Source organism: Podarcis muralis, chromosome 1, assembly GCF_964188315.1.
Source record: "Podarcis muralis chromosome 1, rPodMur119.hap1.1, whole genome shotgun sequence".
Classification (NCBI taxonomy): domain Eukaryota; kingdom Metazoa; phylum Chordata; class Lepidosauria; order Squamata; family Lacertidae; genus Podarcis; species Podarcis muralis.
In genome coordinates, this window is record NC_135655.1 from 88,243,324 (window position 1) to 88,258,146 (window position 14,823).

Consider the following 14,823-nt stretch of genomic DNA (forward strand, 5'->3'; position numbering starts at 1 on the left):
ATGCAACCTCTTAACTTATTCAAGGTTAAGGGATCAGCACACCCACATGACCAGCACCGTGATTATGTCAAATATTTTGAAATGGAACTCGCAGCCTCTATATAATACAGTGGCACCTCGGTTTACGAACTTAATCCATTCTGGAAGTCCATTCTTAAACTGAAACCGTTTCAGCTTTCCCTAATGAAGCCTCCTGCCACCGTTGCCCTTCCACCCTTCGGATTCCATTCTTAGACTGAGGTAAAGTTCTCAAACCAGGACACTACTTCCAGTTTTGCGGAGTTCATAAACCAAATCGTTCGTAAACAGGGCTGTTCTTAAACCGAGGTACCACTGTATGTGGCACAAAGAGCTAGGTTATTTCCATGTTGGATTTATAAAGCTCTTCCCCTCCCCCCTCACTGATTCCTCAGTGAAGCCCAACAGTTATTGATAGGAGCTTTATATCTAGAATGCTGGACCAGCTTGTAGTTTTATTTCCTGACCTGCAAAGAGTTGCTAGGATGATAACTGGGAATCTGTGTCTCTGTGGGCAGCTGACTTGTGTGGTGAGTCACCAGGGAAATGGGTTTACACAGCTCCCTTTGCATGAAAGGGTCCAGCTGAGAGTGGCTTCACCCATCGAGACTGGTTATTGGTTCTCCTTAGCAGGAAGGGATATAAAGGCTTCCTTTCCTGACTCTGCCAACCCCCATGACATCCCCTCTAAACGCTGACCTCTGGCATGGTTCCTGGATCCCACTTGACAGTTGCAAGTGGCTCAGCCCACTTTCCCTTGCTGAAGACACTTCTGTGCCTTTGGGCGAGGACCTTGCTAGTCAAATTAATAGTGTATCTGCATCATTAACCGTAGTTCACTGGGAAAATACTCTGCTATGCAATATTGGGTTGTTTTTCTTTTATGACAAAAAGTTAACTTAAACTGTTTGGTTTTTGATTTTGACAGTGTGTTTGCTATAATAAATAATTGTTTGGGGTCTGGGGAAGCTCTCCATTATAGAAGAGGACCTGAATAAAGATTAGTCTGCAGGGAACTTCAAGAGAGAAGCCCTGTAAAATGATCACACTGCAGAGTCAATGTAATTTACAAATTACAGCTGTTTTTCAGGCAGTGTGCTCCTTTTTGTTTAATTCTCACTGCTTTGGGGCAGAATTCACAAAGAATCTATTTAGCCAAATGCTAAAATAATCTTGTCTTGCAATCCCTTCTTCACAGTGATCAAGAGGAAAGGAAATAATTTAACCCTTCTGTCCCTGCTGTTTGAGGTGAATAGCAAACCATTTTACTGAGATAGCAAGCTTTGAAAATAAATCTTATAGCTGCAAAACTAATGGGAATTTTAAAAGAAAGCAAGAACAATAGAAGTGACCCAGCTGACAATAATTTCCATAAATTTTTGTATAAGTACATTAATGGGAACTGGATCAAGCAACCTAAAGTCTCAAAGGAACAGGATACTTTACAGGGAACAAAAGAAAAGTCCTGCTGTATTAGACCCAAGACCACATCTGAACTAGCATTGCATCCAGCATCCTGTTTTTCACAGTGGTCAACTAGATGCTCACAAACAATAGCATTTCCCCACTGTTGTTCCCTAGTGACTGGTAGTTAGATCCTGTCAACTTACAGGCACCATGATGACAAACGCTGCATAGCCTTATCCTCTCTGAATTTGTCTAACTGCTCTTTAAAGCATCTATGTTGGTAGGCAGTGGTTACAACCTGTGACAGCAAATTCCATAGTTTAACGATGCACTGTGTAAATAAGTATCTCTCTTTCATATTTTTTTAAATCTTCCAACATTCAGCTTCATGGGGTAACACTAAGTTGTATTATTATTATGAGATGGGAAGAAAAACTCACTAGCCTCTTTCTCCACACTATGCATAATTTTATGCATCTCTATCATATTCCCCCAAATTGGCTCTTTTTTCCAGACTAACACCTTTTCTCCAGGGGTTTTTGCTCTGCTGCTGCACCTGTTCCTGGTCCATTTTGAGGTATCACAGCCAGAATTATGCATAGCTTTCTAAGTATCGCAATACATTTTTATTATGACATCATGGTTTTGGAAGTCCTATTTTTGATCCCTTTTCCTAATGCTTCCTGCATGACCTGCAGCATGAAGAAGATGTACACATCCAAGTACTTTCATAGATTTCTTATTACTTGTTAACTGGCAGCAAGGTCTGCAAATTGGTTCTATTGAAAAGGACTGCATTGGAGGTGACATCAAGTGATTTAACTTCTGCCATTGGTTGTAAATCACAATCCCCATCTGTAGCCCGTCACTTGATGTCTTCAGCATCAATATTCATTTATGAACCAGGCTCTTGTTAAACTGAATAGATGTAGTTCAGTGAACATATATATAAGGGCCAATTTTACCAGAGCTATACTCAAATTTCATTTTTTTGACCATTTGCTGTGTGGGTGAGAAATATCCCTGCCAAAAAATTTTGTGTGTTGAGAAAAATTTATCCGAATATTTTGAAAGAAGATTGTGCCTTACCTTAACTTTATGAAGTGAGCATAAAGTTTTCTTTTTAAACTTAAACTTCCTGCTGTATGAACATATTGGAATGCTTTGAGAGTGACACCGCATCAGGGTGTGCCATGTTGCTTCCAAGGCATGCTGGGAAGTGTGGCTGGTGGGGAGTGGTGTTAAGCTCTCTCTCTGAGGCTTCTCACTGGCCTCAATTCTTGGAAAGACTCAGTGAGATAAGTGGCAATCCCCTTTCAAAAACTTCAGAGAACTCCCCCCCTCATCAATGAAAACAGCGGAAAACAGACCTGATTTTTGAGAAAGTGGGAAGGAAATTCAGTCTTACTGTACGGTTTACATTATTGCAGAATACATGGCTGGCCACTTAATTTTTTAGTCTAAATTGCAGCGGGGTCATCAATTTGTATTGTGACTTATACCCATGTGAATGTGCCTGAACTCTGAGAGATCAGTTGCAGAGGCCCTTTTCTCTGGTTGGCAGTTAGGAGCTGTGATGTTAGAAGGGGCATTTTCAATTGTAGCCTCACATCTTTCAGATTCCTCTCCTGAGAACTGTCTATGGCTCTTCCATTAGCAATTGTTATGCAGACCTTAAAACTTACGCTTAGCTCGGCTTTTCATTGAACTATGGTGTTTTCATGCTGGCTTGACTTTTTAACTGCTTTTTAACTTTTTAAAAATTGTTATAGATTCTCTAGGGAGGCTGTTTTAATTACTTTTTAAAATCTGACATATTGTATCACATGAGATGTTGTTAGCTGCCTTATGAAGGTTTACCCTGGAAAGCTGAGTATAAAAGCAAAAAGCGATATATTAGAACAAGTATCTAGAGCTTGACTACGCACCCACATTGTGACAAGGAATGTCACTGAACGGTTTCCAAAATATGAGTTAAATTCACAAAACTAAAGGGTGAGTTTATGATGGTGACGTTGAAAACTCTTTTCGCCTCGAGCAAGCTCAAAACAAAGTTATATACTAACTGGCTAGGTTCTTCAAATCATTTACGTTAAGGAAAGCACCCCAAAATGACATGAAGACTGGTATGCACCAAGGAGATTCATGAGAACTGAATGGAGTTTCTACAAGGCATCCAACTAGTAATGGATGAGGGGTTGGGGTGGGGTGGCAGCGCTCACCTGACCTTCCTACTGGTTGCTCATGCATACCACAATGGGGAGGGAGAGGGCCAGGTTGGAGCAAAGTTCACTGCTCCTTATATCCTCCTCCTTGGTATGTTGCAGTGATGCAGGCAACTGGAGGTCAGGTGAGCATCACTGTTCCACCCTGCTGTCCACTACAGGGCAGAACCTTTGGTGCACAAGGACTTAATGCAGTTCACAACTCCTGTGTTGTGGTGTGATAGATGCTTGATGTGCTTAGTTCCTACACACACCCATTTTTGCAGGCAACTAAGCAAGAGGATCGCCAATGTGTGACTATTCATCTACACCACAGGCCTGAAGGAACAGCACTTAACATTTTAAGGCATCAGTTTGCAAGCTTCAAGAGCTCTCTTGTGAACCAAAGGATTCTCCTGGAGAGGTTTGCTTGTTTTGGGTGGACAGCTTGATTCAAAAAGCATTTGAACTTAAATACGTAAAGGGGTTGTGGCCCAGGTATCTTTTAACAGCAGAGATGAGACTAGAGAGGCAAGATGAGAACATAATCTGGAAAGTCACAGGTTCTTCATTCCTGCCATACAGTTAAACGTGCTAAAATTGTTCAACTAAACTAAAATGGTTGAATATCCCCATTCCTGATGTAAATGTTGATTTGCTTCACATATGAATGAGGGCCCAAGTCTCTTTCGTGTCAAACATATGAACTAGCAAGCCTGCAGGCATACGGTGGAAGCAGATTTCAAGCTGTCTCTAGTAACATTAGGATCATTTGTCTGTCTAGTGATACCAATGAACAAACAGGAGGTATACCACCCTTCAGTGAAATGGGCAGCTGATCTATAGCCCAGCTAAGTGAAACCAGGGTTACTAAGATTTATACTGATTTAATTCTATTGATTTCAATAGGGCTAATTAAACTTGAATCCAAGTGCTTCTGCTTAACTGAGTTGTGTATTGGGCTGTAAGTTGCTTTCCTATACAAGAAAACCTGCAATTAACAACACAAAAAACACAATTTTATAGTGAGCAAATTAAGATAAGCAGGTATGAGGGGGAAAGCCCATCAAATTTAAATATATGTGCATATAATCTTGTTCCCTTAGAAGCCAGGATTCAGTTCTGTTTGTAAAGGAAATGCAGTCAAATAGGCAGTTAAGGACCCTAAAAGCTGATTTAACAGACTGCTTGAATGCTTATTTGGAAGGAAGACACTGTGTTCAATATGGCTTCCTAGTAATTTGAGCCCAGGTTGTTCATTTGTTCTGGAACTCTTGGTAATTTCAAGGGTTCTTTAATCTTCAGACAGAACAATACAACCCTGTTTTGCACCTGACTGGGGGTGGATGGCTTAACTGGGTAGAAGTGTCCCTCCATCAGCCCTGTTGACCTATCAGCTGCTGCCTGAGGAGTTACACTAGTGTCTCTTTGATGGTACTGAGCATCCCCTTCTTTTCACTGAATGTCCAGGGGGATGGAAGCACCACTGGTGGAATCCCTGCTGGTAGAAGCCAGTGGAAAGCCTTGAAATGGTGTTTCCAGGGGCCAGAAAAGGGGCAGGGCTGTGCAGGCCCAGGATCCATTGGATCTCAAGGTGGTCCAGCTGCTGTCCTTAGGCTGCCCCCACCCCACTTCCACCCTGACAGCTGGTGTGGCAAAACTGTGGATGTAGTAGCCCTGGAGCTTCAAGAGTCCAGTCAGACTTGGCAGGAAGATTGAATTGCTCCCCAAGTCAAGTATACATAGAATGGGATGGCAATATCTTTCTACCCATTCACAAAGCAAGCAAACAAAAAACTTTCAAATTTGTCAATTAGAAACCACAAACTCTGTGACTGAAATGGACAGAAATGGTAGTATTCATGTACTCATGTCTCAATCCAGCAATGGAGATCAGCATACGTGAAGCAGCCTTCCATTCACATATCTGGTGTGGATGTCAACAGTCCTATTGACACTGGGGGATGTGTCTTTTGCTATTGTGTGGGAATGTGTGCTCTAACCATGATAGCTGTTCATAACTAGGGCACCAGTGGGTGCTGTTTTCCTAAGGCTAACAGGAGAGGGGGGGCAGTTTTCACTGCTATCATGGTTGGGGATGGAAGGGGTTAAAGCTCCCCTCCTCATGTGCTGCAGTCCCAGCAAAAATTGTCCCCTTGTCTTTTTTTATATAAAAAAAGCTTTACATGCTTTCTAATGACACTTCACCCCCCTTTCTTTCTTTCCTTAAAGTTTTTGTTTTTAACTGATAAAGCTTAATATTTTTGGCAAAAATGAGACCCCTGATTTCCTATATAGCGAAAAACAGCCCATACCCTGCATAATGATTGAGCTCTGCTTTATTCCCCAAACCCTCTCTTTTCATCCCATTAGTGTATCTGCTTGGGGCTAAATTTGCTACACTTTAGGCTGACTTTTATATCAAGATGAAGAAAAGAATATGTAGTAGAGCAAAGTGGTGATTTATAACAGCTGTGTTGAGTAACGGGAAAATATGGCACAATAATTTATAGGGAGCAAAGTTATTGAAATAAAAATGTGAATTCCACTGCCTTGCCTTTCCCCTTTTCAGAATGCAATTAAACAGGTTACGAATGAATGGCTCCCTGTTAGCAAAATCATATAAAATAAGATGACTCGGCCAAAGAACAGCCAAAATAATGAGGAAAAATGTGGAGTCCTTAGACAGAGAAAAGGACTCATTAATTCCTGGATTTGTTTGGGTCGCTCTCCTTCTCCTTGCCTTCAAAAAATTACTCAGAATGCAATACAGAGAAGTTTTATTTGGGAGGGGGAGGAAACTGTTGATGGAAAATCTCACTGGCAAGAGGGACACTTTAAAAAGGCATAAGTGCCTCTGTTGAGTGTCATCAGAACCACTCTTGTCATGCTAAAGAAACTTCTAATAATCAAAGATCAGAGAAACAAAAAGGATAAAGGTTGCTGCTTGTAAGGAGCTAATCATTAGGTTCAATTGAATGTGCTTTGTAAAGTTGAGTGGTTGGTGCACAGATCATTCAGCAGGATTAAGGCCGGAAAACTTCCTTTCTAATTATGGTCAAGGACAAAAGGGTGATTTTTCAGAACTCTGAGCATCATGCCCAAACTGCCTTTCAGTTCTCCTCCTAGCATGAATCTATGAGTTCAGTGCATCTATTGTGAATTCCACCTCTCAGTATAAGTAAGGCATACTTAGAAGTCCTATTTGATCACTGCCATCTGCAACAAATTATTGGAAATTTCATATGACCATTGACCTAGGGTGTGATAAGAGTCCTAAGTCAGTGGGTTCTTCCACTTTTGGGAAGAACAATCTTTGCTGATTAAACCATAGGAGGAATAATGGGGAACTGAAGCACGTAATGTGAGGGAACCTGCCTGATTTGAAAGATCTGATTACCTAAAGAATGACAGCAGAACAGAAAGGGAAATGCATGCAGTAACAACACCACAATCATCGCTATAAGGAGACATTAATGGAATAAAGAGCTGAAATTCAGTTCTGTTGTTCAGGGAGGGGTACAGTGCTGCTGAAGATGACAGCAGGGAGGGAGAGAAATTATCAATCAAATTAAAACATCAAATTAGAGTCTTTCTTGCCCATCCTGTGTAGAGTAATTTGGTCAGACTTGGACTGTGTAGCTTGGTTCTCATTAGAGCAGACCCAATGAGCAAACCCACCTTCAGAGATTTACTATATCACAGGATACTGCAGATCCTCCTGGGCTATAATATATATCACTTACCCCAAATAAAACCCAAACTTTCCCAAAACCTTCAGGTGGAATACAAAATGCCTGCCTGCTCTCTATTGGAAATCTCATTAATGATTGTTTCTATCCTATCACTGTTTCTTGGTTGTCATTCTTGAGATGTCAGTGGATGTAAGAGTGAATTGGGAGCAAAACGACACAGCCCTACAGTTTTTCCTGTGGTAGAAAGGAACAGTCTTAATATGCCAACCTGAAATTCTAGATTAATTAGTAGGAAAAAATGCAGCACCAGTTTCCTGCATCATCTACTTTTTTGTTTCAAGCCCAGTCATTTGCCTAATTTCATACAGAATTGGCTTTAATTGAGTAGATACAAAGTAATGGTTGATCCCACTACTTTTAATGCTTTGCCACTAGACTATGACTAAGTATCAATTCTAAACAGCATCACTAAGATTTTTGTTCCAGTCAGGGTTTATGGGGCACCCTAACATGTAGCAGGCACCTAAACCATTGAAACCTAAAAACTGCTCATTTTCATGCTTCACCTAGTGTTATATTCCCATAGAAGGTACTGATTTTAGTCAACCCTATGTGATGGGAGTTGCAGTTGAAGCATAAGCTTTGGAGTAAGTTGTGCCAAAAAAATAAAATGTAATTGTAATGTTTTTCAGGAGGTGAGGGGGGCTGCTATGATAGAAACAAGGATTTAGAGGGTTTCCGTCTTCTATGAAAGTTTTGCCACCACTTCAAGTGGAAAGGTATCTGCAATAAGCAGCAGCCTGGCACCATTCCTCATTGCAAACAAAAAAGTACATTAGGTATAAATATGTCATAAAGTGCATATGAAGAGCCCTGTTGGACCAGAACAAAGGACTATATAATTCAGCATCTTGTCTCCCATAGTGGCCAACCAGATGCCCATGGGAAGCCCATGAGCTAGTTATAAACGCAATAGTCTTCTCTAGCTTGCCATCCCCAACAACTGGTATTCAGAGCATGATGCCCCATTGATAGCATGATGCTCTATGAATATGTCTAACCCACTTTTAAAGCCAGCCAAGTGGGCAGCCATCACTACAACTTACGTTTGTCACTTCCATAGTTTAACTATGTACAGATAAAATAGTACTACTTATTGTATGTCCTGAATCTCCCACCATTCAGCTTCATTGGTTGACCCCAGGTCCTAGTACTATGAGGGGGGGGGGGAATTAGGGGGAGGGAGAGAAAATGGCCAACTGCCTTGAGGCAGTTTTATATATTATTTCTGTAAAAAAGAAAGTCTGGAACCCTCTGGCATCTAGTCACTATCATGGTAAGACACTCCACAACTACAAATATTAGTTTTTTTCTACTGCCCAAAGATGGCAAAAATCTGCAGAGGCCATTTTCATTCTTTCCCCTGACAGTGACAAAATTCACTGGGCATAATACTTGGCCCAGGAATCATTTTTGTAATTGTTCATTGCTGTTGTTTAATCAAGGTTGGTACCTTAAAAATGAGAATATTGAAGTCAAAAAGTTACAATAAAATAATAACAGGGATGCAAAGGTAGGGTTAAAAGATATGGAGGAGGGGCAAAATCATTCCAGATCCTCAGCTTGCAAAATCAACACAGCACCACCAACATGAAACAGAATTATTATGCCAATTTGCCAAAGACAGGAGGATTTGTCCCCCTTTAAACACACAATTAAAGATATGAGATAATTTGGTCTTAGTCTTTCCCACTACCTTGTTGCAATAGCCGTGATGCTACATAGTTAGCTTGTACACTTTACCTCTAGTATATATCGCTCAGGTCCGACATGAAATGGCAAGTTAAATGGGTCCAGAAAACAACATTTCAGAAATCCAGGAAACAAACAGTCAACCATGCATGTTATGTGGAACTTAGGTAGAATGTATAGTTGCTTGAACTGTTAGGCGTTAACTGTGGTGGGTTTCACAAAGAGAGTGAGGCATTGCCATTGCTGCCAATCTCCTCTGTGCAAAGTGGGTTCTTTCCAAAAGGGTGGGGAAATTCAAAAGAAATGGATGGGTAAGAAAATAATAATAATATTAATAACCATCATAATCAAAGAAATGCCAAAGTGTAACATGGAGCTGGAGAGTCTGTCAGATGAAATATTCTCGTTTGCACTCGCTCACTGTGTTCTGCAAGTCAACATCAGTCTTAAAAGAACTGTCAAGGTGCTCTGGATATTCCTTTTCCTTTGTCTGGCTGCTCCGATGTGTCTGTTTGTGCTGGTAAAGGAATCTGCTCATTATAGCCACAATGCAAAAGATGATGAAGATCACAACTGCTATAACACCTGAGGAAGAGAGGAAAGAAGCACAATCATAAAGGGAGAAGCAGCAGCGGCTAGTGCTTCTTGGGGCTGGCACTGCAGAAAACAAGCAGGCCAACAGTAAGTGGAACGAGAGCTAATGGCAGGCAGAGCCAACTAATTCCAGGTTCATCCTCTTCCCTATTGAGCTGAACAAGGACAAGAGCAAAATTGAGATGGAGTAGAAGGAAGCTGACTGTCAGGGCCACCCTTTGACTGGTAAGAAGGCAGGCAGGTGAGGGATGGGTGGTGACAGACTGAAATCAAAGGAACCAGCCTCCACTCAGGAAAAGCAGAGTGCTGTAGTTGTTCAACAACACAGAGATCAGTCAGGAGCAAGTCACAGCACACAGCACAGCTCATGGAGGTTTTCAAACTCCAGATTTTGCTTATAACTGCACAGTTCTGCAGCACTTGAAATTCATGGTGCCTGATCTCATTCCACTGCACCTGGTATTATGGCCATATCAGCAAATAGTGGTATATCAACACATCATTGGGGAAGATTTCACTGCTGTTTCACCAGATAAATTATTGAATCTCTATAGCCCTTTTCCTTCTGTTGAGGGTAAACTGTCCTGTGTCCATTATGACACTTGAACACAAATCATTAATGCTTTTGTTTTAAGGACGCAGGTGGCGCTGTGGTCTAAACCACTGAGCCTCTTGGGCTTGCTGGTCGGAAGGTCTGCAGTTTGAATCCATGCGGCGGGGTGATCTCCCATTGCTCTGTCCCAGCTTCTGCCAACCTAGCAGTTCAAAAGCATACCTGTGCAAGTAGATAGAGAGGCACTGCTGTGGCAGGAAGGTAAATGGCGTTTCCTTGCGCTCTGGCTTCTGTCACAGTGTTCCATTGCACCAGAAGAGGTTTAGTCATGCTGGCCACATGACCCGGAAAGCTATCTGTGGACAAACGCGGGCTCCCTCAGCCTGAAGTGAGATGAGCGCCACACCCCATAGTCACCTTTGACTGGACTTAACCTTACAGGGGTCCTTTACCTGTTTACCTTTTACTGCTTTTGTGTTCCTAGAGTAGCAAGTGGTAGCTGCCACATGGTTTGGGCTGTCAAGCACTGCAATGGTTTTGGTTTTGGTTGATTTAGCTAATCCATAGATCTCAGGGTGGTTCACAACATAGCAACATTACGAGAAGCCACCACAGTCCAAATGGGAAGTCTCCCCTCTATTTTACCAAAATAGGCACTTGTCAGCAGATCTCTCTAAGTTGTGGAACAGCTTTTGAGCCAAAATATAGGGGAAACCCCAAGAAAAGGCTCAACTGAGACAAATTCAGCAAAATCTCTATGAAAGGAAGGAATTAAGACTTTCATGCTTCCATGTTTTTCTAGCTGCAAGTGGGTGCTTAATCCACTGGATTGGGACTGTCACATTTAATGGATACGGTTCTAATTTAATTATTCTTTCATGGGTATTGTAATTCTTGTTTCTTAATTACGAAGACCATCGGGTCATAAAGTTTGATGACTTTTAACATGGTGTTGAGATAGGGCTGATGATTTCTCAAGAAACCCATGAAACTATTGAAATGGCCAGACCTGTATAGCTACCTCCTTGGTTTTACCCTATAGAAGACAATAAAGAAATGGAGCAGTATTCTAAGACTGAGATGGTAGCTTGATAATGTTGCACTGTAATTGCCTTTCTCCTGTTAGGACCAATCCCTTTCCTGATAATTTTTGAAAATTTTGTCTTTTTCACTGACACAGCACACTGAAGATGTCACTGAGCTTTCTCAAGCTCGCTTTCCTGGACAGCTCAGGCCCATCCCACCCATATATCAGAATCATTTTGGAGTCTTTCCTATTTCCAATACTAGGCTTCTTCATATAATTTTGGGGCTTCTGTTGCTTCTTCTCTTGCCATGTCAGAAGAGAGTGGGATTGATTCCCCTGAACAAGATCTCCATTTGACTTCTAGTCAGCCAGCACCAATCTCAGGGCTTTCTAGCAGCTTTAAATATAGGTGCAGGCAAATCTAGGACTCCATGCAGCTACTCTGGAAAAATAATCTACATAAATTAATCCAATTTTGTTTTTCCACTGGATTCGTCTGTAAGTATTAGCTACCGGGCTAAGTTCAAGGTTTTTGTTTTGGTGTATAAAGCCCCATTCAGCTTGAGATAAGGAGACCTGAAAAATTCTCTCATGTCATATACAACCAACTTCTTTGTGTGTTTTGTAATCCTCCTTTAAGTGACTATAGAAGTCAAAGCCCATCAAATTGTTCTGTTTTTGATAACTCCCCGATGAAGACTTTGTCAAAGCTTATTTGGCCGATATTGTTACATGACTTATTAGGACTGGATTATTGAGGATTTATTAGTAGAGAGTTTATTACAATGGGTAGCATTAAACAAAAAATTTGTCCCCAAATCTGTTCTAGAGGTTGGGAGAGTCCCCAGAACGGATTTAGGAGGTCAATGGGGGAGGACATTTCATTGTGCAAGGATTTCTCCTTGCACAATGAAACATTCAGCTTAGTGCTATGTTGTATACAACCCAGTGATAATTTTAATAAAGAACTTTGTATTTTATTCACATATATTTCCCTTAACATTTTTTTCTTAAGAGTTTCTTGCTCAGTTTGTTTTTTTTAAAGAAAAAAATAGGTTACCTCCAATGACAGCTGAATCACTCCTGACTGCATTGGTGAGTGGCTCTCTCTCATCTGCCTTCCCAAATGGATCTGAAATTCATTAAGGATACAAGAATCATTTTTTATATGCAACGGGCTGGATTCCGCTAATAGGTCCCAATAGCAGAAGCCCAAGCAAGGACTTCTCCTGGTCCAATGGGCTAAAAATATCCAGAATTTCTGGTGACACAGCAAATGACTAGACCAGCAACACCATAATTTCCTGCTCCTGAGTTTTAATATGTGAAGGTAACAAAGACAAATGTGCAACTTGCTGGAAGGAGAGAAAGGAAATACTGAAAGAGGTGCCATTAAAAAAAATACCCTAGTGTCAGCAAAATACATGCAATTATGCTGCAAATTGATTAGAACACATTACAGTTCTTGGGACAAACCCCCATTTAACACAGTGAGATTGACTTCTGAGTCACGCAAAGGATTACACTTTTAGACAATATGGTGTTTATAAAAATGTTCCTGCCAGTTTTTAGTGACATGTATTTGGATACATACCAGTTTCATAAAACTGAAGGCTGAATAACAGATAGTTGCAACTGTGTGTTGCCTTGTAATATAATGAATTCTGTTGGCTTAGCTAGGATTATGACAGTTTGATTCTTTACTTGTGGGGGTGGAATTATTTGGTTATAAAATGTTGGATGTGTATCCTCTTCAGTATTATTGTATTAGAAGTTATGGAGTGGTGACACAAAATGGGAGCGGAGGCAGAGAATGATAGATTTCTAGGGGGAATAGTCTTAATTTGACCACTTAGTGACCAGAAGAAAAACTGTCCATAGGCGGAAAGTATAGTGAGGGTCAAAGAAAGAAAAATTCTGGGGTGTGTCCCATCAACGTAACTTTTTTGTGTGCACCCCCATCCACCCCAAATCTTCTCCAGAGGATATGAGGAAACAGTATAACAGATTTGGGTGTGCACAGTGGGAGGAAGTTCCATTGGGCAAGTGTAAATGCTTGCACAGATGGAACAAGTTACTTAGTGCTACACTAGATGCAACCCCTGGTCATTTCTTTTCCTCTGCATAACAATATGTTGTCTTCTTACTGCAAACAACATTAGCTTTCTATTTTCTACCTGTGAACTTTTTGCTACACCAACAATGAGCAACTGAGAAGTCTTGCAAATTGAGACAAGCTGTGTTTTGACACTTCTTCAAGCTGGGTTACTGTCATTCACCGCGCCATTCACTGATCATCTGGGCATGAGATGAGCCCAGTTGCAAAGGGACTTGAGGATGGGAAAGGATCAACTAGTTTCAACCCCAGCTCCATCTGTTCTTTATTGGTATCACGACACATATGTTCTTTGTCTCTTGAGAGGGTTCAGCACACAACACCAACTATTAAGTCTTAATGAATAGCTAACTTCAAATAGTGTGAGAGACGGGGTGAGCCAATGGCACAGGTTCTTCCTCCAGAAAGGGCATTAAATACATTGTTGTGCAAGATGAAATTACCCGAGTTAAAGAAGTTAAAACATAGAGACTATGGGTTGTACATGAAGTTGTCCCCTTCATCCAAGGACTGTTGCACAACAGAGCTTCCCCTTACTCTCTCCTCATCATGTGTCCTTCAAATGTTAGCCCTTGCACTAATAGGATAACTTCACTGGATACAGTGGAACCTCTGTTTTAATACGTAATCCATTCCAGAAGTCTGTTCGACTTCCAAAACGTTCAAGAACTGAGGGTCAAAGGGCTGTCAGCTAGTTCCATGGGGGGAAAAATGAGAAATGTGGCTCGGAAGCCATTCGACTTCCAAGGCGCATTTGAAAACAGAAGCATTCACTTCCAGGTTTTCAGCGTTTGGCAGCCGAGACGTGTGAAAACCAAGGTCTGACTATATTTTGAGGTGCTTTAAACATTTATTCCTTTGAATTTTTAATGCAGTTATCTATATGTATTGAAATATATGTAACTTTGAATCATTTTTATGTAGCTTGTTTAAAAAAGCAGTTGAGATGCCCGTGTTTAGAATTTCGGCTGACAAGCTTTAACATTTCTTGGGGTTATGATTCACTCAGTTAAAAATGAGATTAGGGAAGCACAAAGAGGTGTTTGCTGCTGAGAAGCAGATGGTAAGTAACAAAAGGCAGTAGAGCCCAGGGAAATTCTGAAGTCAAGGAAATGAACAGTTTCACATAAGACTTTAGTAGAATGCTCTTCTTAAAATAGATATTACTTCCCAAGATGATTTTACCAAAGGTCACCATAAGGGACTGTATTCTATATTCCAAAGACTGCTCTAACACAAGTAGTAGGTACTTGACTTTAATGATGGACAGGCTGGCTGAATGGGGTATGCTATTGACAAAGGGTTGTCACCAGCTGACTCAGAGTAAGCCATAGAAACCAGAATTAACTTGTCCACTGCTTTCAGTGGGTCCCCCTCTGAGTATATGTTAGTCAGCTTCATTCAACCTGTGTGTGTCAATGCAATCCTGCCGTTCCTCTCAAAGAAGCCCAGGGTGC

General features: G+C 41.1%; 1 protein-coding gene across 2 annotated transcripts in view; it reads right to left on the reverse strand.

The window, feature by feature from the left end:
- Positions 1–8,556: 8,556 nt before the first annotated feature.
- Positions 8,557–14,823, reverse strand: part of CNTNAP5 (contactin associated protein family member 5) — a 294,516-nt gene continuing 288,249 nt past the window's right edge. For both annotated transcript variants that reach the window (XM_028742744.2, XM_028742734.2), the window contains 2 exons: positions 12,311–12,382; positions 8,557–9,661 (listed from right to left, as the gene is read on the reverse strand). In XM_028742744.2, coding sequence (XP_028598577.2) covers positions 9,465–9,661; positions 12,311–12,382 — 269 coding nt within the window. In that variant the 3' untranslated portion in view covers positions 8,557–9,464. The remainder of the gene's footprint in view (positions 9,662–12,310; positions 12,383–14,823) is intronic.